The following is a 26,326-nucleotide window of genomic DNA, read 5'->3' on the forward strand; positions in this document are numbered from 1 at the left end:
AAGAAGGCATCCTCAGCGGGACTACTCACGGTCGAAGTCTCGGTCACGTACAGACCAGCAACGGAAGCATTCCCGCTGCAGGTCTCGCTCCTACTCGCGGAACCGACAAGGAGCGACCCGGAACCTCAGCGGACCTGTTGTACAGAGATCACAAGCGGTGAGCTGGTCAGCACGGCTTTTCCCCTCTCACGCAGTCCACCAAGACAACACCCTCTCATCACGTCTACACACGTCAGCACCCACCCCACATAATTCTTCACCCATACACAATACTGATGTTCAACTGCAAATCCTAGCTGAACTAAAGGCCATCAGAGAAGAAAACAAACGCCTTCATGAAGAAAACAACAAACTTCGTACGCAGATTGCAGAACTATACGCGACTCGTGCTGCCACTCAGCATTCCACACCAATAACCCCACCCTCAATGCCATCATCTTCGGAACATTCTGAACCCATGATTCTCGCAGAATCAGCAAAACCGACAGAAATCGCTCAAGTCGAGGAGAAAGTTGATGTACTGCCACGGCAGCTTCTAGCAATGCAACGAAGCATCCAGCAACTGGCAAGTGTTATTGAAGAGACACGGCTCGCAAAAGATCAGCGACGCAAGAAAGTCAGAACACTAGTACAACAGGAAGTAGAGCAGGGACACCCTGCCGATCCGCCCGTCAGCCAGGACGAATAGCAAAACCAACTACAGGAACGAAAGCCCACTCATAATCTGGCAATGGAATTGCCGCAGCTACAAACGCAAGCAAGGATCACTGAGACAGTACATAAGTAACTCCAAAACGACACCAAGCGTAATCGCACTACAGGAAACAGGCACACACCCAACTCAATCTGGCTACAACACACATACCACCACGCCTGAAAGCCGCGCGGCCACGCAGCTAAAACGCTCACAACCGTACAACACACAATAGACGGCAGTGACGTCGATCATAACCTAATTGAGATCCTGCCGCTCCAACGAGGCCGAAAGAGCCTTTTAATACTGAATATATACAGCCCACCCAAGCAGAAGCAGGCCAAGTTCGCTAACTTGATCACTAAAGCGATTGGCATAGCCAAAAATAATAGTCTGCTGATTATAGGCGACTTCAACGCTGCTCACCAGGCATGGGGCTACACGACAGCCACATCAAAAGGCACTGCACTCCAGTGCACGATACAGCAGCACCGTCTCACTATCCTCACAGACCCCGCCTACCCCACACGTCTAGGAAACAGCGTCTCCCGAGATAGATGCCCTGACCTCACCCTCACTAAAGGGATACAGCAAGCTGCCTGGCACAACACGGAGGAAACTCTGGGCAGTGACCACTGCATACTTGCCACCACATTGAACGCTACGCATGCACGCCACCCGATAAAAAGACAACACAGATTGGACAGCTTTTCGCAAAAAGCGAGCGGATGGCTCCTCAACGGGTATTACGGATCTCGAGCAGTGGGTACGAGAGCTCTAACAAGACGTAGCCAGACATTCAAAACAGATCACACTCACCACAGACATACCGGCCGTAGACCCGCACCTTCTTCACCTCTGGGAAGCACGTCGAGGCCTGTTAGGAGATGGAAGCGCCAAAAACATAATCGTAAATTGAAACTACGTGTAGCGAAATTCACGGCAACCGCAGAATCGTATGCTGGGGAGCTCACCCATCTCAACTGGCGACAACTATGCAACAAGTTGCAGGGTAATCTTAGCACGGCCAAAACATGGTCGCTGCTACGCCATCTTCTTGACCCCACACAAAGCAAAGCAATTAGCCAGCAAACAATCCAACGTATCCTCCACAACCATCCGGGTTCTGATGATGAAATCCTGGAGGAGTTGCGGGCGCGGTACATAGGTGATTTCGAACCCGCACAAGGACAGCCTCCAACCTACAGCGGGAGCGACAATTACGACCTCGACAAACCGATCACTATCCGTGAGGTGCAACAAGCACTCTATGCACTCACACGAAACACCACCCTAGGCAAGGACAAAATAAATAATAAGCTCCTGCGCAATCTGGATGATGGCACCATTCAATCTCTTACTGACCTCTATAATCATCACTGGGAAGCGGGTACACTACCAGCAGATTGGAAGCACGCGGACATCATACTCATTCCGAAGCCAGGCAAACTCTCCAGCTTAGAAAATATGAGTCTAATCTCACTGACTTCATGCCTAGGCAAGCTCCTGTCATTCTGAACCGGCTTCAACCTTACCTATAATCTATCGACCTCTTTTTCGAAACAATGTTCGGATTCCGGCCCCACCATTCTACCCACGACATCCTTCTTCAGTTGAACGAATAAGTCCTTGAACACATCTCACCGCACAACATCGGAACGATTTTAGCACTCGATCTCAAAGGCGCTTTCGACAATGTGGCTCACCATACCATCCTTACAAACCTAAGCCTCACGAAGTGTGGTCGTAATGCTTACAATTATATACGCGCCTTTCTAAGCAACCGCATGGTCACAATAGGCATTGGCTCACTCAGAACCACGACGTTACTTACCCGCAACACAGGAACCCCACAAGGTGCTTTTCTATCACCCACCCTTTTCAATATTGCTATGAAGAAATTACCGGACAAACTCAACGCAATACTAGAAATCAGGCATGCAATATACGCCGATGACATCACTATCTGGACCACCGCTGGTTCCGAAGGAGAGAAACAAGACGCCCTTCAACAAGCGACCGACGTCGTCCAGCAATATGCAAAAACATATGCAAGTGATATGCAATATGCAAATGATTACGCCTCCCTATATCAAACCACATGGGCGTGCCCCAACGTGAAGGCGGCCCCGCAAATACCCAACCCCACACCCGAGCAGTGGGAGGCCGTGCTGACTAGTTCGGACCCTCGCAACCAGCAGCAACTGGTGCGGCGGGCCCGGTAGACAGCAAGAGCCGCAGGAGCCCTGGACTAAGGGCGCTTCCCGCACAAGCAGAAAGACACGTGCTTGTCCTTTCTTTTTTTTAAATAAATGTTTCTCCTCCTCCTCCTCTAAGTGAAAAACGGGCGGACAGACTTTGCAAAGTGAAAATTGAGTGATCAGGGCCACACATTAGACGTGCTGGAGGGCAGCTACTGACGACTGGCAAGTTTACTGCAAGGGTCAACAGAGAGGATTCGTCATTCGTCGCTAATTTTGTTATTCTCCCCAACTGCTGCCAAGACTTAATCTTAGGTATAGACGTCTTACCCGAGTACGGCGCCGTCATCAACACACCAGAAAGTATACTAACTTTTTCTGGGAACGAAAGTGCAGTACTGTAACGCAAGTCCTTGCGCATCATGGACGACGTAAGCGTAACACTGTTATCTTGCCGCCTTGTTTCCGTCAGGTGCGACACAGTGTACGATGGGGAAGGTCATGACGAGCAGATAATTACGCTTTTGCTTACTCAAGGTATTGTCATACCCAGAAGTCTCATCCTAGTAGGGCATGGGCAAACAGAGCTACTGCTGACAAAATTCAGCAAGAAAGGACGACACATTGCATAAGGCCCAGCAGTTGCTTACCTCGACGAGATTGCGGAATTCGGCGAATGCGAATGAACAGGGAGAGCAAAACGCTTGGGCACTGGCACCTGTTCTTGACGTGAGCGCGAGCTTATCGCAAGCGGAAAGGCAGCGTCTTGTGGACCTGTTGCACCAGTTTCGCGATTGCTTCTCGTCGACATTCAGAGTCGGGCAGACGCCACTGACGAAACACGGATTATCACGGAGGAGAGAGCGAGACCAATCCGACAAAAACCGTACCACGTAGCACCAAAAGAACGCGAAGCGATCCGAGAGCGCGTGAAAACGATGCTTGACGACTACATTATCCAACCATCAAATAGCCCGTAGGCATCGCGGGTAGTGATGGTCAAAAAGACGGCAGTCTACGTTTTTGTGTCGACTACCGTAAGCTGAACCGGGCGACAAAAAAAGACGTATAACCCATTACCACGTATCGAGGATTCCCTCGACAGGCTGAAGTATGCCCGCTACTTCTCGTCGGTGGATCTAAAAAGCGGCTATTGGCTAATCGAGGTTGACGAGAAAGACAGAGAAAAGACTGCTTTAGTAACGCCTGATGGGCTTTACGAATTTAAGGTCCTGCCGTTTGGTTTATGTTCAGCTCCAGCAATTTTTCAACGACTCAAGGATACGGTTCTGTCAGGCCTGAAGTGGCAGACATGCCTCGTATAACTTGACGACGTCATAGTTGTTTCGGAAACGTTTGAGGAACATCTGAGACGGCTGCTGGAAGTTCTACAAACGATACGGCCCACCAGCCTAACACTGAAAGCAGAAAAGTGTCACTTTGGTTTCGAGGAACTCCAGTTCCTAGGTCATGTTGTGAGTAATCAAGGCGGCGGCCCTGACCCCGACAGGATCACTGCCGTTGCAATGTTTCCAGCGCCAACGGACAAGAAGGCAGTGAGGGGTTTCCTTGGTCTCTGCGCGTATTGCAGAAGATTCTTGCCAATTTTTCGCATATAGCTTCACCTTTAGCGTGCCTTATAAGAGGAGACCTTGCCTTCGTATGGGGCGAAGAAGAACAAGCAGCGTTTATTATCTCCGACAATGCCTGCAAGCACATCCTGTACCGACTCACTTTGACGAGGATGCTCCTACCACGATTCATACGGATGCTAGCAACGTAGGCGCTCGTGCAGTGGCAAGACTCAGCCGAGATAGTTATTACATACGCAATCAGGATGCTCTCACGTGCGCAGTTTAATTACTTAACCACAGAAAAAGAATGCCTTGTGGTGGTATGGGCAGTTATGAAGTTTCGCCCATATCTCTATGGTCGTTCCTTCAGTGTCGTCAGCGATCATCACTCACTTTGCTGGCTGACGAACTTGAAGGATCCGTTCGGTCGACTAGCGCGTTGGAGCCTAAGGCTTCAAAAATTCGATATTACAGTGGTGTACAAGTCCGACCGACTGCCTTTCAAGGTCGCCGATTGAGCAGGAAGTTACAGAAGTTGGCGAAGACATGGCTTTTATAGGAGTTCTAGACACGGCCACCATTGCTCGTCAGTAGCGGGAAGGAAGCAAACTGATTCCGCTAGTTAATTTTTTGGAAGGCCAGATTACAAGCGCGCCCAAACTAATACAAGAAGCTTGCCATCATTCTGCTTCCATAATGATGTTCTCTACACGAAGAACCTCTCTGTAAGCGCGAACAGCTGCCTCCTTGTCATCCCAACCTGCTGTTTATTAATGTGCACCTAAAGCTAACCTAACGTGCACGACCATTTTTGTATTTCGCTCCCGTCGAAATCCAGCTCCCGCGGCCGGGATAGAAACCATGACGTCGAGCAATGCCATAGATGCATAGCTACCGCGGTGGGCAAAGAAGGGTTGATTTGAAGTGCGACCTCTTCCGTAGTGTTGCATAGACCCTGCAGTGATTTAATATGGCTTTGCATCTGCACGCCCTGTGTCAGTTTTCGCTTGACAAAGTCGCGTAGTGTTTATTTTTCAGAAATAGCAGAAACGTTCAGTACCATACGTTTAGATTGCCCACAACTGTTGTCCTGTCTATGGTAGTAGCCTTTCTTTATCCTCGTTTCCCTAACGTGACCTTTTCCATGTCCCGACTTTCCTTCCGAACTGCGCGTGAAGAGTGGCAAGGCTGATATTTGCTCGTTTCGCGATTGCGCCAGTTTTATGCATTTGCTGCCTCATCTCCTTGCTCCACATCTACCATTCTGTTTACCTCTCTTCAGGACTTGCACGTTAGTAGAACGGTTTGTAGAACGAAAGTTTGTACAATGCTTAGGCGGGGGTCACAGATAATTACAGCTGTAAAGAGGCTAATGTAACGACACCCATTGAGCTCCAGAGAGCACTGTGCACACGTAACGCGATGGAAAGGCCCAAACGAGTTTCTCGCGTCACCTTTCCAATCTTCCCCGTTACTTCCATGTATATGCACGCCCTCTCCCGTCGCGGCGTGCAGGACAGCAGCAGAAGCAGCACTGGAAAAGTCGAAGGAAGAGGTGAAGAAAGCGTCGTTTAACAAAAAATGCTTTCATTATTTGACGTAAGGTCACGTGTCGTCGTGGCGTCATCACGTCCTTCGCGGGGTTTCACCACTGCGAGAGCCCCACCAACAAGCCCCTATAGCTATCCAACTGTCTGATCCGCCCACTAGACTTTTTGCCTTCTGGAGTAACTTTATCCTGCTGCCAAGACGCCAATTGTATATCAAGGTTACTGCACTTTCAGCCTGTTCATTATTTGCGTCCTCCACAGCTATATCGGGGGGGGGGGGCACTTCCTTTTTACGGCACTGTGTTAATAAGTGAATTGTTTTCGAATTATATTCTCTAATAATGCTGTATTTTTGCTATCTTATTCTTACGTAACGCACAGAGAGTACTCAGGCACCCTTTAGTGAAATGGTTTCACTTTTTGCCTGATTATGCCCGCCATTGTAATGCAAATAAGCGCAACTTTAACTCATTTTCTTAGAAATAAATGCTGACGTCATCCTAAACAATTGATTAACAAACTCTGTAGTGCTCGGGCTTCGGATGCCCCTTTTCGCAAGCTTTTTTTTTCGGGATGTGGGACGCTATAACGTAAAACTATTCCAAACATTTCTATTCCAATTCCGCAATCAGCCCTCCGCGATTGGTGAGAAATCTTTTTGGACCACTCCCACTTCAGCTGTCTGTCACGCGACGTCACCAAAACCGCGATACCTCCTCACCTAATATGACGCGCGCACACTGATTACGCCTGATTTGACCAAACAAAAGAAAAAATAGTTATTTCTGATTCGACGCCTTTTCGCCCTTAGACGTCGACTATTGGTCGAAAGTTTTCGGGCTGCACCATTTCACCTGCCTGTCGCACGACGTCACAAAACCGCAAAAACTCACCGCGTCAAAGTGACGTGTACGCGTTAAAGATGCATCAATATGCCGAACAAAACTGAATTTTCTTCTAAATAGCTGCAGGCTGCCCCGTTCCGAAAGGAATAAAAGATGGCTGCCGCCGATCGCTCAGGCAATGGCTGCTCGCACCTGCCGGAGAGCATGGGTTTATTTGTGTGTAATAAAACTTTTTGCGTGGCCGCGTGTAACGTTTTCGAGCGCTTTCGGCACGCTTACAACCTCGTTCTGCCAACTCTTCTTTGCTGAGGATCCGTTTTAGCGTCATTCTTAAGCTTCCGTTGCATGCCACCGCGATTGTCGACGAGCCACCGTAAGCTAAGTAAGGGAAAGCGGACCAATCACAGACTTTTGCTGACCCTCTTCATACAGTTACCGATTCTCAGTGCAGTGGCTCAGCCCCATCGAATGCCTCTCCATTTGAGCGTGCTCCTCGCCTCTTGTGAGCCAATTAGATAAGAGAAGCCGCTCAGTGTACGCAATGTTATTCGTTTTTCAAGCAAACAAAAGTGACCTCCTACGAACGAGAAGAGCGTTTGATTGGTTTTTTGAGATAACCCTACGGGTGACCGCCCGATGCTTGTGTCGACGGTTACGCAAATTTGACGTCAGGATATTGCAATAAATACATATTGGAATAGTTTTACGTTAGAGGGCCTGTGATTTCGTACCGTAGAAACGTCCCTCGGACGTAGCTGATGTGCGCTTTTTTATTTTCTAGCACCCGATGTAAACTGCCATCGCCGCAACTTCATGATGTCCTGGTGGCAGGCAACCGTGGCGTGTCGCGCAAGTACGACCAGGCTGCTTCATTTGGGTTGGCGTACACTATTTTGGGCGTTATACTTCGCCTCATTCATTTTTCAAACTATGCCAGAGCTTGAAAAGGCCGTCCATCTAACCTGATTACCTTCTTCAATCTCTTGATATACCACACGAGTTCTTTCATTAATCCAATTTTCCACTCACTCGGCCTTATTCCTCTTTTCGCTTTCGCAAACTGCGTGTCTATCGCTGTGTTCACAAAATACGCCCAACGGTACGCTACCACTCAAGACTTTCTGGCGACCTGAGCAACTGAAGTCGCAGGCTTTCTTCATCATGGTGTTCACCTTCAATATGGCTATCCTCAAGTACTTTTAGTGTACTTCGCCCACCGCTTTCTCTCCAGTGTCATTGCATACACTACTCACTCGTGTTAGACACAACGCAGACACGCAACCACCCTAATGAAGTATCAATTACACGCTAGTTGACATGCTGTCGATGTAAATTTTCTCTTATTACCGGGATAGGAACGTGGCCCTGCCTTTGGTGATATTATCGGTCTGCAACCTCGTTCAACAACACCGCTCGTTATTCATCACTTTTTTTTCGATAGGAGCATACTGTATTTGCTCTGAATATACTTTCAGATTTAGATGCGACATTGCACACCCGCTTATTCTGTTACTCTGACGGCGCCCGTTGTCAAGCCGCCGACTCATTCTGAGCTTCGCCATCCCCAGAGAGCACAGAGAGGTGTCTTCACAAACAAGCCACATAATTCGAACCCATATATCTGCAGCATTCTACATTTGGGAACTGGGCACGCTAACCACTGCACTACCGCCTCCCTCCGCTACCTTCGATTTATCTGCCTTCTCGTTTTTTTTCGCTGACGCAGGCAGAACGGACGAAAAGTAGAGATTGCTTGAGCCGCTAGCGGACACATGGCTAACTTTGGCAGGCTACTCTCATCAAAGTGCTCGTGGGCTGCGTGCAGATCGTCGCCTTAGCTTTATTGTAAATTTGCTTTCACTTACTCTTATCGGTTAAAACTGAAACGCTCGACAAAAATGAGACATGCCCTTGTATGTTTTTCTTGCTTTGTTGGTTTAAACCAAGAACGCTCATTCATAACTTCAAACCAGCAACAGTTTCATCATGACTTCAATACTCATATACAGAAATAGTGATTTTTTTAAAGAAATGACATAAGGATGCTATATTTCAGGTCATGTCGCTGCCGATAGGGGCAGACACCATGTATCGACAAAATGGCATCGCACTTCCGATGCACGTAGCAGGTTACTGAATGACGAAAACCGAAAATGGCGAGTTTTTCAGTTCTCGCAGCTTGTTATACACAGAACACAAGGCACTCGCCACCATGACTTTCTGCACCAGCGACGTACTGATACATACTTCTTCAAGGGGTTTATTTTAGTTTTCATCGCGGAACCGCAAGTACGCTCCTGCTCAGCACGAGGCCCAAGACTGATTGCCTTGAGAGTGTCCTGTCTACGAACGCGTTCGAATGTTTGCGTTCGCGTCTCTGTCTTGAAGAGACACGCACCGTAACATACTGCAAAGGTGCTTGCGTTCAGCGTATGTAAGACGAGAAACGCTGTTCTAAATTGTATGTTCTCTAACTTGTTCAGTAAACCCATGTTTACAGTGTTCCCGCAAAAGCAAGAGTCATGAGTATGACAACCGTAGCCGCTAGAGCCACGGTATGGTCGTAAGTTGTCGTGAAAGCGCAGATGTGATTCAGAGCCTGCCACTAAGGAATACGCGGCGAAGTATGGCCGATGAATAATTGCCCCCTGCCCCCTGCCCCCTCCCCCCCCCCCGCCCCTAAGATTTGCATTCAGTAAACGTTAAATACCAAGAACGGTGGGTGCTTATACTACCGCAAAGGACGGATGCTGGGTGGTGACTCGATTTGCTCGCTACATCACACATCTGCACTGAAATTAAACTGGTTTCACTGATTCCCGCTTACATTCTCTCGGCCCTTAACTGCGATTTCGCCAGACACAGACTATTTCCAACACCTTGTGGTGTATATTGTGCAACGACTAACGGAGAAGCCGTGAATATGTGCAACTATACTTTGCGTCTCTGCATGGAACGCATAATTAGCCGCACGGCGAACCAGCCCAAGTGTGGTTAGACTATTTTCCCTCTTTTTGTCCCTCGTTTCCTTTCCCAATGTGCTGAGACGTGCTTCCACCGACGTTTGGTTCTCATTTTTTAAATGAAGCTATTCATTCATTCAGTTCTAAATTGCTGCAGATAATCGCGTCTCTACATCTCCATAATCACCCTCTTTCTCACCTGGAATCTGCCATTGCAAAATAATGTTGCTATGTTGCTTATGGCTGGGCGTCGCATACGCAGCTTTCTAGGAATGGCCCGGAGCGAATTTTCGGTGTGTGACGACACAGTGTAGAGCACCATCTCTGCCACTTCCACACTCAACATTCTGCTCCGTGAGCTACATTAGGCGCTTCGACGGCAGACCATTCTGGAGAAAGAATATCCTGGGAACTTGGCCTAAGCATTATTCGATGCACAAGGCCACAAAATACCAACTGTAGTTCTTGAAAGAGTCTCCACTTTGTGTACTGCAGTGTTCTCTCTGGATACCTCTTCATTCTTTTTCTTATCTTCCTTATTCCTTATCTCTCTGTTTATCTTTGAATGCTTAGTGTTAGGATTGTCAAAGGGAAAAAAAGTGTAAGCGTGTGAAGTTGGCAAACTGGTCATGTGGGAGAATATATATGAATGGACGGCGGTCTGCTCTTGACTCTACTTTCGGTTACACTTCGCTCCTCGAAGAGACAGGACATGTGTCGAGTTAGCTCCTCAAGAGCACTTTGCGATTTGGTAAACGTGGCATAAATCATGGATACAGAGGTTCGACGTAATGCTTAAGTTACCGCATTTCTCTCCCATTTGTCAATAAATTATCATTAAAATTTTCTCTCCCCCTGTGTATGGTAGCCAGTCGGGCACGTCCTAGGTTAGGTCCTTGCCCTTCGCTCTTCCATTATCTGTCCTTTTCTTTAGTATGTCGCACTTATCGGTGGCCTGCCTCATTCCTCACAAAACGAAGTACAACATGAAAGAAACCTGGCTGTGCTAGTCGCGGGCAGCTCTTTTTGGATTCGTGATGCGTCAATTTAAAATCTACATTTGTATCCAAGCCTGAATGACAGCGATACAGGCGAGGCGAGTTACGGTAGCTCTTGGGTTTGCACTAACGACGCTGCTCAAGCAGAACTTGACTCTTTTGCGTGGTTTTAAACGAAAGTGAAAGGCAGGAGGGTAACTCGCCTTCCCGAAATGAAACTCTCGGATTGTTTGACGGTTGGTCAAATACAAACCACCTTCAAGTCGGCATCAGCACGCAAAGGGGCAACTCAGATGGAACAGTTTCAAATGGATAGGCTTATAATTACACTAAGAATATATTTAATCAAGTTTCCTTCCATGCCATCAGGCGAAAGCTGACTAATAAGCATTTAAATTTTCTTTATTCTAAAGACCTTCTGTGAGGGTCCGGGTTGCTGTCATCTACAACTTCTTAGGTTAAAAAATTGAGTTGCGAATAATAAATTATTTATATCATTTTTTCCCTTAATTCATCATACCTAATTCAAGCGGTCACAATCGATCCGCTTGCAACCGGAATTTTCCGACAACCCCCTGGCAAACAGCATTGAGCTCCGGTCTATCATACGAGCCATAGTTCGCGAGGAATTGCAAGCGCATGGCTCACCCCCTTGCAGCAGCGTTCACGTCCAACCTGCTTCTGCTGACCTGCGCGGCATTATTAAAGAGGAACCGGCCTCCCCGTAGAACGCCCAGAATACCACCGCTTCTCCTTGCCCACAACCGGCTTCTTACGCCCAGGTTGCTGCAATGGCAGCCGCGCCGTCTCCAATCACACCACCTGCGCCTGTTCACGATCACTTGGCACCTTTAGTCGCCCGAGCTCCGAACCCGCCTTACTACTCTGCCTGGCGTTCGTCGAGGCCTCTTTGCTATTACTGCGGCTTTCGAGGACATATCTCCCGGGTTTGCTGACGCCGTCAGTAAGACGAACGTCGTGGTTACGCTGCCTTTGAACGCGATGAGCCACCTCCTCGCGTCTGCCGCACTTATGACGATAATCCTCCCGTTCGCCGATCTCCATCTCCGGCCGACTTCTCCAACACCGCACAGAACACACGTGCCTCGAGACGCCGCTCCCCATCGCCGCTCCGACGTTCTGTTTCGCCACTTCGACCTGTCTCCCAACTCCATGTCCAGCAACCGGAAAACTAACCAGTGCAGTTTTTCGAGGGAAAACTGCATCGCCGCGAAGTGCTCCAAGTCCTCCTGAACATCCTTCAAACATGTTATTGGTGTCTTTTGAGGGTGTGCGTCTGTTAGCTCTGATTGACACGGGAGCTACTATATATCTGTTATGCGGGTGGACCTGTGCTCTCGTCTGCGGAAAGTGAAGACGCCTTATATTGGATCATCCCTGATTGTGGCTAATGGAGCAATCAGTCGACCATCAGCCCAATGTACAGCACGCGTCTTCATTGATGGTATTTGTCATCACATTAAGTTCACGATGTTATTCCCGTGCGCTCGTGAACTAATTTTAGGTTGGGACTTTCTCTCGTCAGCGTCCGCTTTAATCTCTTGCCGTCAACGCGTAGTCCATATGACCGAGACAGTTCATTGAGCGGTAGTGCCGATGAGCCACGACTCCGTTTTCTCACTGTTGCCGATTCTGTACTGCTTCAAGGCCACGAGAAAATCATAAGTCTCTCTTCTACGGATATCACCAATGGTGACGCGTTCATCACTCCTTGCGGCCGCTGTCTTGCCCGTGGGATTGTCTTCGCTTCCTGCCTGGTGCTGTTCAAAGAAAGCTCTACGTTAGTCATCGCTTTAAACGCAACCACTGAGACAATCCTCCTACCTCAAGGCTCCGCAGTGACCTGTTGTGGGTATACCCAACCAGTCTCACAGCTTCCTCTTGCCGCGTTGCAAGTTCTTCCTCAACAGGGCGAATCTGCTTCATCTGCCCGTGCTTCCGTGATAAGTACTGACCTTACAGCTGCTCAGAGTGAAGTGTTGCAAAAATTGCTCACGAATCATCAGGCCTTCTTTGATATGGATACTTCGTCACTCGGACAGACTTCCGTTGCCTTCCATCGTATCGACACTGATGGCCATACTATTGTACGCCGTCGTCCTTTGGCCGAACGCAAAATCACCGAGGAGAACGTAGCCGATATGCTGAATAGAAACATCATACGTCCCTTCACGAGTTCTTGGTCATCCCCCGTCGTTTTAGTGCAGAATAAGGATGAATTGGTACGATTTTGTGCTGACTACCGCGCGCTAAGCAAGATCACCTGTAAGGATGTATATCCGGTGCCCGTATCGATGACGCCCTTGATTCTTTGCAAGGCGCGCAATGCTTTTCCAGCCTTGATCTTCGCTCCGGATATTGGCAAATTCCGATGCACGAAGCGGACAAAGAAAAGGCCGCCTTTTCTACTCCGAATGGTCCTTACGAGTTTAACAGAATCCCTTTGGGTCTATGCAATGCCCCCGCCACATTTGAAAGAATGATTGTCCCTGTTCTTCGCGGCCTCAAGTGAAAAACTTTTCTATGTTACCTCGACGACATCGTTGTGTTTTCCTCGACTTTCACTGACAATCTGCAACGCTTAGATGAAGTTCTCAGATGCCTTTCTAATGCCGGACTTAAAATAAACACGAGGAAGTGCCGTTTAGCTAGTACAAGGATTAAAGTCCTGGGTCATCTCTTTAGCAAAGACGGCATCCAGCGCGATCCGGACAAAATTTCCGCAGTGCTCAACTCTCCACGCCCACTACGTGCAAAAGAACTGCGCAGCTTCATTGTACTCGTCTCATACTGTCGACGTTTTATCCGGAACATTGCCAGCATTGCCTCACCCCTCTACAAGCTCCTTGCTAGTTCCAGTTTCTTTGATTGGAACGATCAATGTCAAGCCGCGTTCCAAGAACTCAAGCGCGCACTAACATCCCCACCTGTCCTTTGCCATTTTGATGACAAGGCGTCCACATTATTGCATACTGACGCTAGTGGTGAAGGAACTGGTGCCGTACTGCTGCAGTGCGACCACGAATTTTGCGAAAAGGTTGTTGCACATGCAAGCCGCGTTCTCACTTCCGCGGAAAAGAAGTACTCGAGAAACGAACAAGAGTGTTTGGCTGTTTTCTGGTCCATTCAGAAATTTTGCCCACATTTCCGCGGTCGACATTTCACGGTTGTGACCGACTACCATGCCCTATGTTGGTAGTCGACAATCAAAAACTTGTCTGGACGCCTTGGCCGCTGGATACTCCGATTACAAGCATATAATTTTGATGTCATATGCAAATGCGAAAGGAAGCACTGAGATGCCGATGCTCTTTCACGATGCCCATTACCACCATCATCGGAGCACATCACATCCCCTTGTCAAATCGGCTGCATGGAGGACACATCGTCTATTACACTCATTTCTTCCTTGACTCCATCAAACCACCCTTCAGTGCTTTCCACGTACCAGCGCGCCGATTCCTATTGCCATAGTATCATCAATCGCCTTAGCGGTGTTTCATCGCCACCCAATGCCAGGCTACGGAAACAGCTCAAACTGTTCAAGTTCGAAGACGACGTGCTCTACCGGTACATTTTTTCACGCGGAAGACCATCGATGGGTTCCCCTTCTACTGCGTTCTCTTCGAGTTGCAGTTCTGCAGGCCTCACATGATTACCCTACGTCAGGCCATTTGGGCTACCACAAGACGCACTAGCTAATACGCAGCCGATTCTTTTGGCCAGGTCTTTCCACGAACACAGCTAGATATGTTGCCTCGTGCACGCTTTTCCAACATCGTGAGTGACCTACTACTGCTCCGGTCGGGACGCTACAACCACTTTGCCCAGCAGAACCCTTCTCTGTCGTCGGCAGTGACCTTTTCGGGCCACTCCCACCTACTCCAGATGGCAACAGATGGATCGTCACTGCAGTCGACCCCTTGACCCGGTACGCTGAAACAGCCTCAATACGTTCAGGAGCTGCATCAGAAGTAGCGGCCTTCTTCTTGGAAGCTATCTACTTACGTCACGGGGTGCCTCACGTTCTTTTGAGCGACCGAGGCAAGGCATTTCTTTCAAGCGCTCTTAATCAAGTTCTGCAACCGTCCAGCACCGTGCACAAGACAACGTCTAGCTACCACCCTCAAACCAACGGCCTAACAGAGTGATTTCATCGCACGCTATGCGACATGCTATCCATGTATATTCAGCCTGACCATCGTAACTGGCATGCGATTCTCACACTAATAACATTTGCATACAACAGGTCTGTTCAACGGACCACCGGATACTCTCCGTTTTCCTTAGTATACGGCTACCACCCAACCTCATCACTCGACATTTCTTTCTTCTCTGGCCCCGTCAACGCTTCACCATTCAATTGCGACCAGTTTGCGTCTCGTCTTGCCCAATGTCGTCGTCGCGCCCGTATGAACACTCACCGCGTCTCACACTCACCCTCTCACCGCGTCGCTTCCTTCCGCCCTGGTGACGATGTGCTCCTATGGACACCTGCACGAACACCCGCTTTATGTGAGAAGCTTGAGCCTCGATATAATGGCTCCTACAAAGTGATAGAGCAGACCTCGCCGGTGAACTATCGCGTTACGCCCGTTGATGCCCCAACTGACGGACGCTGCCGCAAAAAAGAGATCGTGCACGCTTCCCCCCTGAAGCCCTTTCATCTCTGTTCCACTGTCTAATGTGCAGCCAGGCTGGCCACTTCCATCCACGAGGGAAATTAGTGGAAGCATTTATGCGGACTTCATCTGCATCATCAATCATCAGCTCGTGTTCGTTTTTACATCGGCTCCATTTTTCCTTCTTGGAATAAAGCGTCGTCGCGACCGTGGTATTTCAATATATATATATATATATATATATATATATATATATATATATATATATATATATATATATATATAAGAATCAAATCATCAGAAGCCAACAAACAAACACACCAACGACCGCACAGGGGAAGTTACTTGTACTTACTTATTGAACTAAAGAAATTATAAATGAATGAAAATGAAAGTGGACGAAAAAGCTTGCCGCAGTTGGGGAATCATTCCTCGTCATCGCAATACGCGTGCGATGCTCTACCAGTTGAGCTACCACGACGTCATTTTCCCGTCCATTTCCTGGGGTATTTTATGTGTTACCACTAGATCTAAGCCCGGAAGTGTTAGCCTGCGCCACCACTCACAAACCACGTCGGTGGATGTGGAACATCCTTTCTGCCGCAGGCGTCACGAGTACGCGAAATTTTATGGGGGAAGGCGACTGGTCAATGAACCCACAGATGCTACCACTTTCATTTCCATTAATTTAAGATTTCTTTATTTCATTTAGTAAGTATACAAGTTATTTCCCCAATGCTTTCCTTGGTGTCATTGTTTGTTGGCTTCTTATGATATGAGTCACAATCATAAATCTCGGTAGCCATACGTAGTCACATGCCATTCTCATGTTGCCCTTTTAACGAAAAACTGCGTGAGAAAGACGTAGACGATAAAGAGGGAAACGACGGGCACCACATGGCCCCATCCGTACCTTATGGAGCGCATCGTGTCACGCGTTATAGACAGATTGACGGGCATATTCCCGAAGAAGGTCGACCTAGAATGCTTACGCGTCAAAAGTACCTGGTACGGTACATGCTCAATCAAGCTTTAGTGTTTATGATGCTCAGATGAAAACATTTAGATTACACTTTTTCACGCAGCGCAACCAGTATAAACAGGCTGAAATTATCCCGCGCCATCCACTTTCACCTGTGTACAAAACTGGCGGCAACTACGTCTTTCGCGTTCCCGCAAGTTATGTCAAAATCTGATCACTCCGACTGGCCTGTCACACACTCCACATTTTGGCATAGCAAGACGAGCTGTTATCACTGCTGTTTAACGCGCAGTTTAATGAAGCCGTAGGTTTCCTAACGGTGAATTCCAATTGCAGATTAGGAGCACTTGCTGTAGTAGATATACTGGTTTTCGTGCAGCAAGTCTGTTCAATTGGGAGATTGAGATTGCCTCCCGTATCTTTCATTGGCGGATCGGGAGCAGCTCGGCCACTAGATCCACTCCACGGAGTGCCGCTGTCCACTCCGCAAAAATGGCGGAGTCGACCGGAAGTCGCTTGATATCCGTCCACCCACAGCCAACATTGGGCGCGGGCGCCTGTGAACGCGAATCTCTGGGAAGAAATGAGCGGTACTTCGCATAGTCAACTGCGCTTTTACTGCTTGCGGAGAGCTATGATTCATCTGGCTCAAGTTCCGAATTGACGAGCGTGGTCTAAAGCGACGAAGAAGCTGCGGTAGCTAGTGTATTCAAGCAAGCTATCGACATCATGTTTTAGCAGGCGGCCAAGACACTGAAAGTTACGCTTTTTGTCCACGACGTCATTCGCTAGGTAACAAGGCTCGGAGGTTTACACTTTAGCAGCCTTTACTTTTGTTCATGAAATGCAGTTCCGAAGGCACTTCAGGCTGTTCCGACAGGTTGCCACCGAACTGATCGCGGGCTTCGCCTCGTCTCCGATGTTTCCGACGCACAGTCAGGGCGGACGAGAGAAGCAGACCTACATGTGGTGTGATTTCCATTAGAGCGCACGTGGCTTAAAAAGAAATGATAAACTTCTAAACACAACGTGCCTGCGAGTCCGTGCCGGAAAGGCCGAAAACGACGAAAAATGCGAGAAATGCTGGGCGCTTTCGGAAAGGAATGTCCGCTAGCGCCCCTTCGGGAGTTGCTGGGCTCCGTCGCAGAGTTCGTCGGTAAATTGAATTCATCATTGATTCTGCCATTGGAATTCACTGTAAGCAACACGAGGCGGTATTCTAGCTGTTTTTCCTGGCCCAATGGGCCAGGTCAAGGCAAGCGTGCTGCACCGCAAAACAACATACAAAAGCCGATGTTGGCGCCGTTGGTCTCACGGAGGGTCCACCACAGACAGCAGCGTGGTCCACGTCCGCAATTGCAGAAAAAAACTCGGACGAACACTTCTAGCCGCGCATATTTCTGCAACTATATGCATACTATTATTACGCTATCGTACTAATATGACTTGCCACACGCGTGCGCAGCCCATATTGATGTGCTCAGTAGACAAATATGTTCACACACACACACACACACACACACACACACACACACACACACACACACACACACACACACACACACACACACACACACACACACACACACACACACACACACGCACTCTCTCTCTCTCTCTCCCACACACACACGCCCACGCACTCTCTCTCTCTCTCCCCCCCCCACACACACACACACACAAACACACACACACACACACACACACACACACACACACACACACACACACACACACACACACACACACACACACACACACACACACACACACACACACACACACACACACACACACACACACACACACACACACACACACACACACACACACACACACACACACACACACACACACACACACACACACACACACACACAACCACACACACATGCACACGCACTCTCTCACGCACACACACGCACGCAAGCACAAGAGAGAGAGAGAGAGAGAGTAAAGGAAACAGAATTGAGCAGCCTTGTGGCATTGCAACCCGATTTCCTCAAATATTTTGTTTTCGAGGAGCTGCAATGATAACTTGTGCCTCTAATCAAACCAAACATTCTGAAGCGTTTAATATAGACACAGTAATGACGCATGACGTAAACCTTATTTTGTGCGAATTTGAACTAGGTGTACTACTTCATTCAGTCAACATACGGGGAGAACTTGCGTATAACGCTGATATAATGTTTAACATTATATACCAATTAACCAAACGTGAAATCGGCATTAGTATCATTGCTTCGAGGAGAACGGACAAACGGCTCTATGCGCTTCGTATAACACATGAAAATATAACACCGTGTTCAGTGCCTATTTGCAAAGCTCCTAATTATGCCAGCAGTGGTATGACTTCGCCGCATGTTAGCGCTAACTCTTCCTGTCCTTGCCAAACGTGAACTCTGTGTCGTGTGCCCTATAGGACACTGAGAAACATTGGGAGGTAACAGCCGTACAATGCCTCCGAGCACTTCAATGAAAGATTTCTCGCAGAGCGCGCTTGGCTGGTAATTTTCAAACTCACTTTCCCATAACCCTGGTTTCTATTCCTCCGAAATGTCAGCTTTGCGCGTTATCTCAGCGTATTGGACAAACTTCGTACATGGTTCGCGAAATGCGCTTTTAACGCTAGGGAACGCTCGTGTAAATAATTTTCTAAGAAGGCTGTAATTAATGTACGCTTTTAAGATATTGATCGCGCCAACTGACAGACTGAGAGACTAGTTGGCAATGTACTAAGTGATGCGTAGCGCAAAGGAGCACACAAAGCGACAGGGTAGCCGTACCTTCGTCTTCCCTGTCATAACAAGCTAAACGTGGCTTTGACGGCAATGCCAACGGAAATGAAAAGCGATTTCCTTGAAAGAAATGGATACTTCCGTCCCCGTTTCTTCCCGAAAAAAGCGTCTTTTGCTTTTCTTGACTGTGTGACAGCGCAGGGAATGTCCGACTTACCGAGATGTCCTTGTTTCGCAGCAGCATGCTCCGCGCCGCCATCGTCTTGATCCTGAGTGCCCGTGCTGCTGTGGCCACGGTGTCCACGATAGCGTACCTTAATGGAACCTTGATGGTGACGATCCAGGGCGCCGAAGTTGGTTCCAAACTGCAACTAATGCGGCTCCGTCCTGAGGCCACCGGCTGTGCAGACAGCGCAGGAGCCACCTTCGTCCTGGAGGAGCAGCCCATTACGGTGAACTCTCTTCTCGTTTTGCGAGTGCACAGTGGCACTGTGACTTTTAAATTAGATGATCATTCTTTAATGAAATCTCCACGACCACGTGCTATTACACAAACAGAGATGCACACGCGGAGAGTTGCACATACGATGCAATCGTGACAAGTCCGCCAGCTATGACACAATGTGGGCTTATTATTATTACCCTTAGGTTTTTGAGAGCTTGAGCTCTTATCACGTTTCTCAATTTCTTGGGGTCTGCTACCACCTCCTTTCGGCATGAAATGGTGTGTACGTGAGCGTGTAGTAACGTGTAGTAACGTGAGCGCTGCACTCCCATTGGGCCCTCATCAGCTGCTGCGGATATAAATCGAGGAACCGACTGACCACCCATCACTTGGCAGCAGCGGCAGCGGCCAGATTGCAGCGCGCTAACAGGACGTATTCTTCGCACACGCAGGTGTGTGCGTTTTTTTTCATTCTTGGTATTTCTTTTCATTGTTGCCCCTGCTGCTGCTGCTGCTACCACAGTGCGCTATCTTTGCTTTTCACTGAACTGCTTTGACCATGTCTAAGGAACTGATTGCTCTTTTTGAAGAATTTAAGCGGGAACTGAGGGCGGAACTGAAGGAGTTCTAGGACGGCTTTGATCGTGATTTCCGAAAAGAAATGCGAGCAATTAATGCTAGCCTGGCAAGTATCAATAAGGCGCATGAGGAGGGGATTGCCGAAAATCGGCTCTTGAAAGAGACTAACACCAGGCATGAAACACGCTGCAGTGACCTGTCTCAACAGGTCAAAGAGCAGGCCCTTATGAAAATGGTTATGTCCTTTATGTTTACTGTATGTTTCCCGCAGTTCACATGAGGAAATGTCCTTTATGTTTCCTCCATGTTGAAATTTGGCCACTGCTTTTATGTTTCCTTCGTGTGTCCTCCCTTTATGTAACCCTTATGTTACCGTACTTTGTTTCCTCCATGTTGAAATTTGGCCACTGCTTTTATGTTTCCTTCGTGTGTCCTCCCTTTACGTATCCCTTATGTTACCGTACTTTGTTTCCTCCATGTTGAAATTTGGCCACTGCTTTTATGTTTCCTTCATGTGTCCTACCTTTATGCATCCTTTATGTGGCCGCAGTGACTAAATCCTGTATTTTACGTAGACATGCATAGATGAAGAGTTCCGTGTACACGTCTTATATTTATAAATTTTTCCTGAGTTAAAAAGTTTTGCATTGGTTTTCATTGTAAGGTTACTGTTCCGTACATGATGCAGCGCACGGATTGAAACTCTGCTATGGCACAGAAATTTATGCCAATTTGTTCTAAAATTACAAACTAATTAGACTTCATAGATTATTTTAGTATAACACTTGGAGTACCAATGTACATTCCTCACTGCAGTGCTGCTGTTCTAGTTATGTCTTTGTGATTAATATACAATGTAATGTTTGGATGGAAAGATCAGGTTGGATCAGTGCTTGCACTTTTAAAAGAAAGTTTTGACTACACTTTGCAAAGGTTTGTCTGAAACTACGAACAGTTTATTGGACTATCTGGATGTTACTTCAATTTACCACGTCTGCTCACAGCAGACCTCTGGAATGTGGTGCTTGGGTGAGAGCTCACAAGGCACCTGAAAAACAAAACAAAAGCCAATCTTTTTCACTTATTCAAAAATATTCATATAAGCAAGAACAGCCTGGCCTGTACGCACACAGCCAAGAAATGTGGAGCAGTCAAAAACAGATCATAATAACATCAGGGCAACACAGAAGCTTTTAACTAATTGTTGTTTGAAAGAGACTGAGCTGCCAGTCCACTCAGGTATTAAATTGCTCACAAATTCTTTTAAACATTTTTGCAGCAGCTGCTAAGTAGTACATGACCTATAGGAGTAGGCAAATGGCCAACAAATCTTTGTGTGCCTGCTTGTACAGATGTCTCGTAGTTATATCTCAAGTGGTTACACTGTTATATGGTAAAATTCAGGCGGGAATAAAACCAGCCGCAAACATCAGACTACCTGGGAAATTATCACCAAAACTTAAATATCTAGTAAATCAAATGAACAATCGATTACGAAGGGTCTAAAACCTAGACCGCGATTTTGCAGCGATCCCTTTTTCGATGCTACTCCTTTTGCTCATTGATCTGACCGACATTCCGCTATCGTTATTAACTACAACAGCCAGCCGTGGAAGGTGGGTTATAAGAGTGGCAAACATCGAGCGCAAAGCATCGCAAGAAAATCGCATCCCTTATAAGGCAGTGCTACAAGCAACTGTCTTTAACAATCGCAGGAACTCACATACTGTTCTTCGGTTGAAAATATTAATGAAAACGAGCGTCTGATTGACATGCCTCGATTAAAAAAAATTTCGCTGTTGTAATGTCGGTCTATATTTGCCCTACAATATAAAAGACAAATACACGAGCACGTCGAAGAACACAAACAATGCAGACAAGTTCTCGCGAAGCTGGACTTCAATCTGAACACTATGAATAAAGTAATCTTCACACAAGCTAATATCTGTTCAAGTGTCAAACATCGCAGTCGCGTGCCAACTCGCGATGCCCGTGACACATCGACATGTATTACACACGTAACTTGCGGGAATTCATATCTACGGAAGAATTTCTTGCCGGGAAACTACCGAGAAAACAGTAACTTTCAGCGCTTACGTAAATATTTGCCCATTAAGTCCCAACAATCAGCGGTGGTAGCACATCACTCCATAAAGCAAGTAAGTGGTAAGAAATAATACATTTCACGGAAACTCCCCTCGTGAAACGCTTTGCTAAATGTGCACAGCAACATGGTCAACGTGCGCTCAGAAAGTGTTCTGTTGTCGTTCCACAAAGCTTACTACATGAACCAAAAGCTGCGAGAATGCGCGCAAGCGTCAGACCTGCTTACCTTCAATGTGGTCAGCAAACGGCTTCTTCGTCTCGCAGGCGCCACGCGACGACGCTCTTTCCGGCGCGAACACTGTCGAATTGGCGATGAACACCAGCGCGCGAAAGCACAACTTTCAACACATTCTTGCACGCACCACAATTCGAAGCCACAGTATCAGGTATTCCACGGGCGAACGCGGACAGACGAGAACAAAGGAAGCTCGGACGGGCGCTGTAGTACACAAGACACTGGCGTATCACAGGAAACATAAGGCGAACTAATGGCGTTACACAAATCCGGAGGTTTCCTGATGGTTAATGCACACGATACTGATCACAGTTCGTTTAGGCACTTCGAAAATATGATTCAATTACCGTGTAACTGCAACGAGCGCTCTCACCGCTCATACGTACGCAACGTGGCCCAGCTCACCGTCAACCGGATGGATGGATGGATGATTGTGTCTCAACCCTTTGAATCGGGCGGCGGCGACGCGCGCCACCTAGCCTTTAATCGTTCTATATGCATGCATACCTATGTATTTACTCCTTACTTTTGCGTTGATATTGTCCACCAATCAGATAGCCTCCGTTTAGTTATTTCTACCTGTTCAAAGTCTATTCTACTTTCACTGTCTTTAAAACCCAAGGCTTTGAATAGTTCCCCGTTAGATTCAACTGCAGGGTGAAGTTGTTTACAAGCAAGTATCAGGTGTTCCGCCGTTTCTCCCTCCTCTCTACACGCCTCGCATACCAAATCTATCTCCTGGTATATGGCTCGGTACGGTTTAGTCCTCAGTACACCTGTCCTGGCTTCGAACAACAATGAGCTTCCCTTAGAGTTATCGTAAATATTTTCTTTGGCTATTTCTTGCTTAAACGTCCTGTATGTCTCCAATGCCGATTTGGTTTGCATCTCTGTACTCCACATACCCCTCTCTGCCTCCTTAACCTTTTTCTTGACAGATGATTCCTTACTTGTTCCCCCGCTACTGCCCAAGTATTTGCTTGTCAATTTTCTAGTTCGCTTCCTCCACCTCGTGTCAACATTCCTCGTGTATAAGTAACTGAAAACCTTCCTAGCCCACCGAATTTCCCCCATTTTTCTCAATCGCTCCTCAAAGGCTATCTTGCTACTAGCCTCTCTGCCCTCGAAAGAAGACCATCCCAGATCCCCCTGCACTCCAAGATTTGGTGTCTTGCCATGTGCTCCCAGAGCGAGCCTACCCACCCCACGTTGCCTAATTTCCAACTGTTGCCGGGTCTCTGTTCTAATACATAGAACCGCATTGGCAAAAGTCAGGCCTGGTACCATTACCCCCTTCCATATCCCTCGTACTACCTCGTACCTATTGTAGTTCCACAGTGCCCTACTCTTCATAATCGCTGCACTTCTGTTTCCTTTAGTCATTAGATATTTTTCGTACTCTGTCAGATACTCAATGCCATTATTTATCCACACCCCAAGGTACTTGTATTTGTCGACTATCTCCAGCGTGGCCTCCTGTATCTTACGCTCGCCGCAACTGTTATCATTAAAAATCATGACTGCCGATTTTTCTTCGCTAAACTTCAAGCCTAATCTGTCTCCTTCTGTACCACATATGTCCATAAATTCCTGCAGATCTTCTGCATTGTCAGCCATTAATACAATATCATCCGCGTACATCAGTCCTGGTAATGACTGTTCAATCAATTTTCCTTGCTTGAGAAATGATAGGTTGAAGCCGAGTCCGCTTTGCTGTATTTTGGCCTCTAGACCTTGTAGGTACAGCATAAACATCAGAGGCGACAATGGGCACCCCTGCCTAAGCCCCCGCCGAATCATTACAGGCTCCGAAACCTGCTTTTCCCATTGTATAATCACCCTGTTACCTTTATAGATATCTTTTAAGAAATTGGTTACTCCATCTTGCACTCCTAAAGTTTCCAGAATGCCCCACAAGCCCTCTTGAAGTACACTGTCATAGGCTCCCTTGATGTCCAAAAAAGCCAGCCATAGGGGTCTGTGTTCCTTTTCAGCTATTTCAATGCACTGTGTTAGCGAGAACAGATCGTCTTCTAGCCTCCTATGCTTCCGGAACCCATTTTGTAGCTCTCCAAGTACCCCTCGTTCTCTACCCATGCCTGCAGTCTGTCCTTTATAATCTGCATAACCACCCTGTAAACCACTGACGTCACTGTTATAGGCCGGTAGTTATTTATGTCAGCTTTGTCCCCCTTTCCCTTATATATCATTCTCATCCTACTTAGCCTCCATTCGTCAGGTACTTTACCATCCACTAGCATTTTGCTCACCACCTCCCTCAATGCTTTCTTAGATTTCGGGCCCAATTTCTTTATTAACATAATTGGAATACCATCGGGGCCTGCCGATGTGCTACTTGGTACCCTCTTCTCCGCCCTTTCCCACTCTTTTTGTCCAAGCGAAAGCAGTGGGTTGACCGGGCTATCCCTCTCCGACGTACTGCATGTACCATTTGTCTGTTTTGTAAATTTTTCCCTCATCATGGTTCCTATATGCTCCATTGCCCCCTCTCCTTCTAAACGAGTACCTTGAGCTGTTACTATATACCTCTGCTCTAGGCTTGTCCTATTACCCAAGGAGTTCAGATGTTGCCCGAATTTCCTAGCTGCCTGTTTATCTTTTTTATTGCTTATTTTTGACATCCATTGGGACCCTTTTGTCTTGATTTTCTCGTTGATCAAATAAGATGCTTCCCTTTGGCATTTTATGTAGTTTACCCATTTCCTCTCTACTTCTGCTTCAGGTTCTCCCTTACTTTTGGAATACCTGTGTTCCCTGGAGGCTTCCTGACGTTTTTTTATGGCCTTCTTAACCTCTTCATCCCACCAGCTCTTGAGTTTTCGTATCCCTTGCCTTGTTTTCCTGACTCGCGCCTTACCTAGCTCACGCTCAAATAGTCTCATTAACTTTGGGTGAGTCCAATCAGTTTCAGTACCCTCTGATATTTCCTCTTCAATTTGTTTGGCCGCTATTTCCACTTCGTCTTCTGAGTAAAAAATCACATCTGGCGTTTCCTCGCGCGTAGTTCGTGTTTTAGTTTCCCTCTTAAAATTCAACTTGATACGTTTGTGGTCGCTACCTATACTTCTGGAGCCCTGTTCATCTATAATCATGGCTCCTAATCTATCGTACATCCTATGTGACATTAACGCATAATCTATTGTCGAGTGTCGACCCCCTACCTCCCATGTTATCGTCCCGTCACACTTTTCAGTAGAGTTACAGACAACTAAGTTAAGCCTCTCACACATATTCAGCAGCATGTTACCTGTGGAGTCTGTGTGCCCATCCATATCTTCAACATGCGCATTCATGTCTCCTAATACAATTACTTCACATCCTTTTCCCAGCTCATTGATGTCCGCTGCTATACAGTCCAACATTTTTTTGTTTTCCTCTTTAGCATTTGATCCTGTCCAAAGGTATACAAAGCCTAGAAGTGTTTTCGCCCCTGCTACTTTTCCTTCTAGCCATAAATGCTCCTTGCATTCCTGTTTGACCCTTTGCCAATTTGTATTTTTATGAATGAATGCTCCAATTCCCCCATCCTTTCTGCTACCCTGCACTCTGTTGCAGTATTCCCATGCATAATCAGGGTTACAGGGCGGTTGTTCCATGTCCCTAAGATGTGTCTCTACAAACCCATAAACCATTAAGTTCTCCTGCCTTAGTTGTTCTTCGATTTCCTCCCATTTTAGCCTATTTCTGCCACCTTGCATGGTAATGAACCCTATGTCTGACTTAATTTGGCTCTTGCGCTTATTCCTGTC

At 47.3% G+C, this 26,326-nt stretch overlaps 1 protein-coding gene across 5 annotated transcripts in view; it reads left to right on the forward strand.

Annotated features, from left to right (window-relative positions):
- LOC139061367 (uncharacterized) overlaps positions 1 to 26,326 on the forward strand; it is a 409,988-nt gene that overhangs the window by 26,472 nt on the left and 357,190 nt on the right. For 3 of the 5 annotated variants that reach the window (XM_070541328.1, XM_070541331.1, XM_070541332.1), the window contains exons 2-3: positions 7,646 to 7,717; positions 19,430 to 19,643. In XM_070541328.1, the coding sequence (XP_070397429.1) occupies positions 19,434 to 19,643 (210 nt within the window). In that variant the 5' untranslated portion in view covers positions 7,646 to 7,717; positions 19,430 to 19,433. The remainder of the gene's footprint in view (positions 1 to 7,645; positions 7,718 to 19,429; positions 19,644 to 26,326) is intronic. The other 2 variants (XM_070541329.1, XM_070541330.1) reach the window with 2 other exon arrangements.

Source organism: Dermacentor albipictus, chromosome 6, assembly GCF_038994185.2.
Source record: "Dermacentor albipictus isolate Rhodes 1998 colony chromosome 6, USDA_Dalb.pri_finalv2, whole genome shotgun sequence".
Taxonomy (NCBI): Eukaryota; Metazoa; Arthropoda; class Arachnida; order Ixodida; family Ixodidae; genus Dermacentor; species Dermacentor albipictus.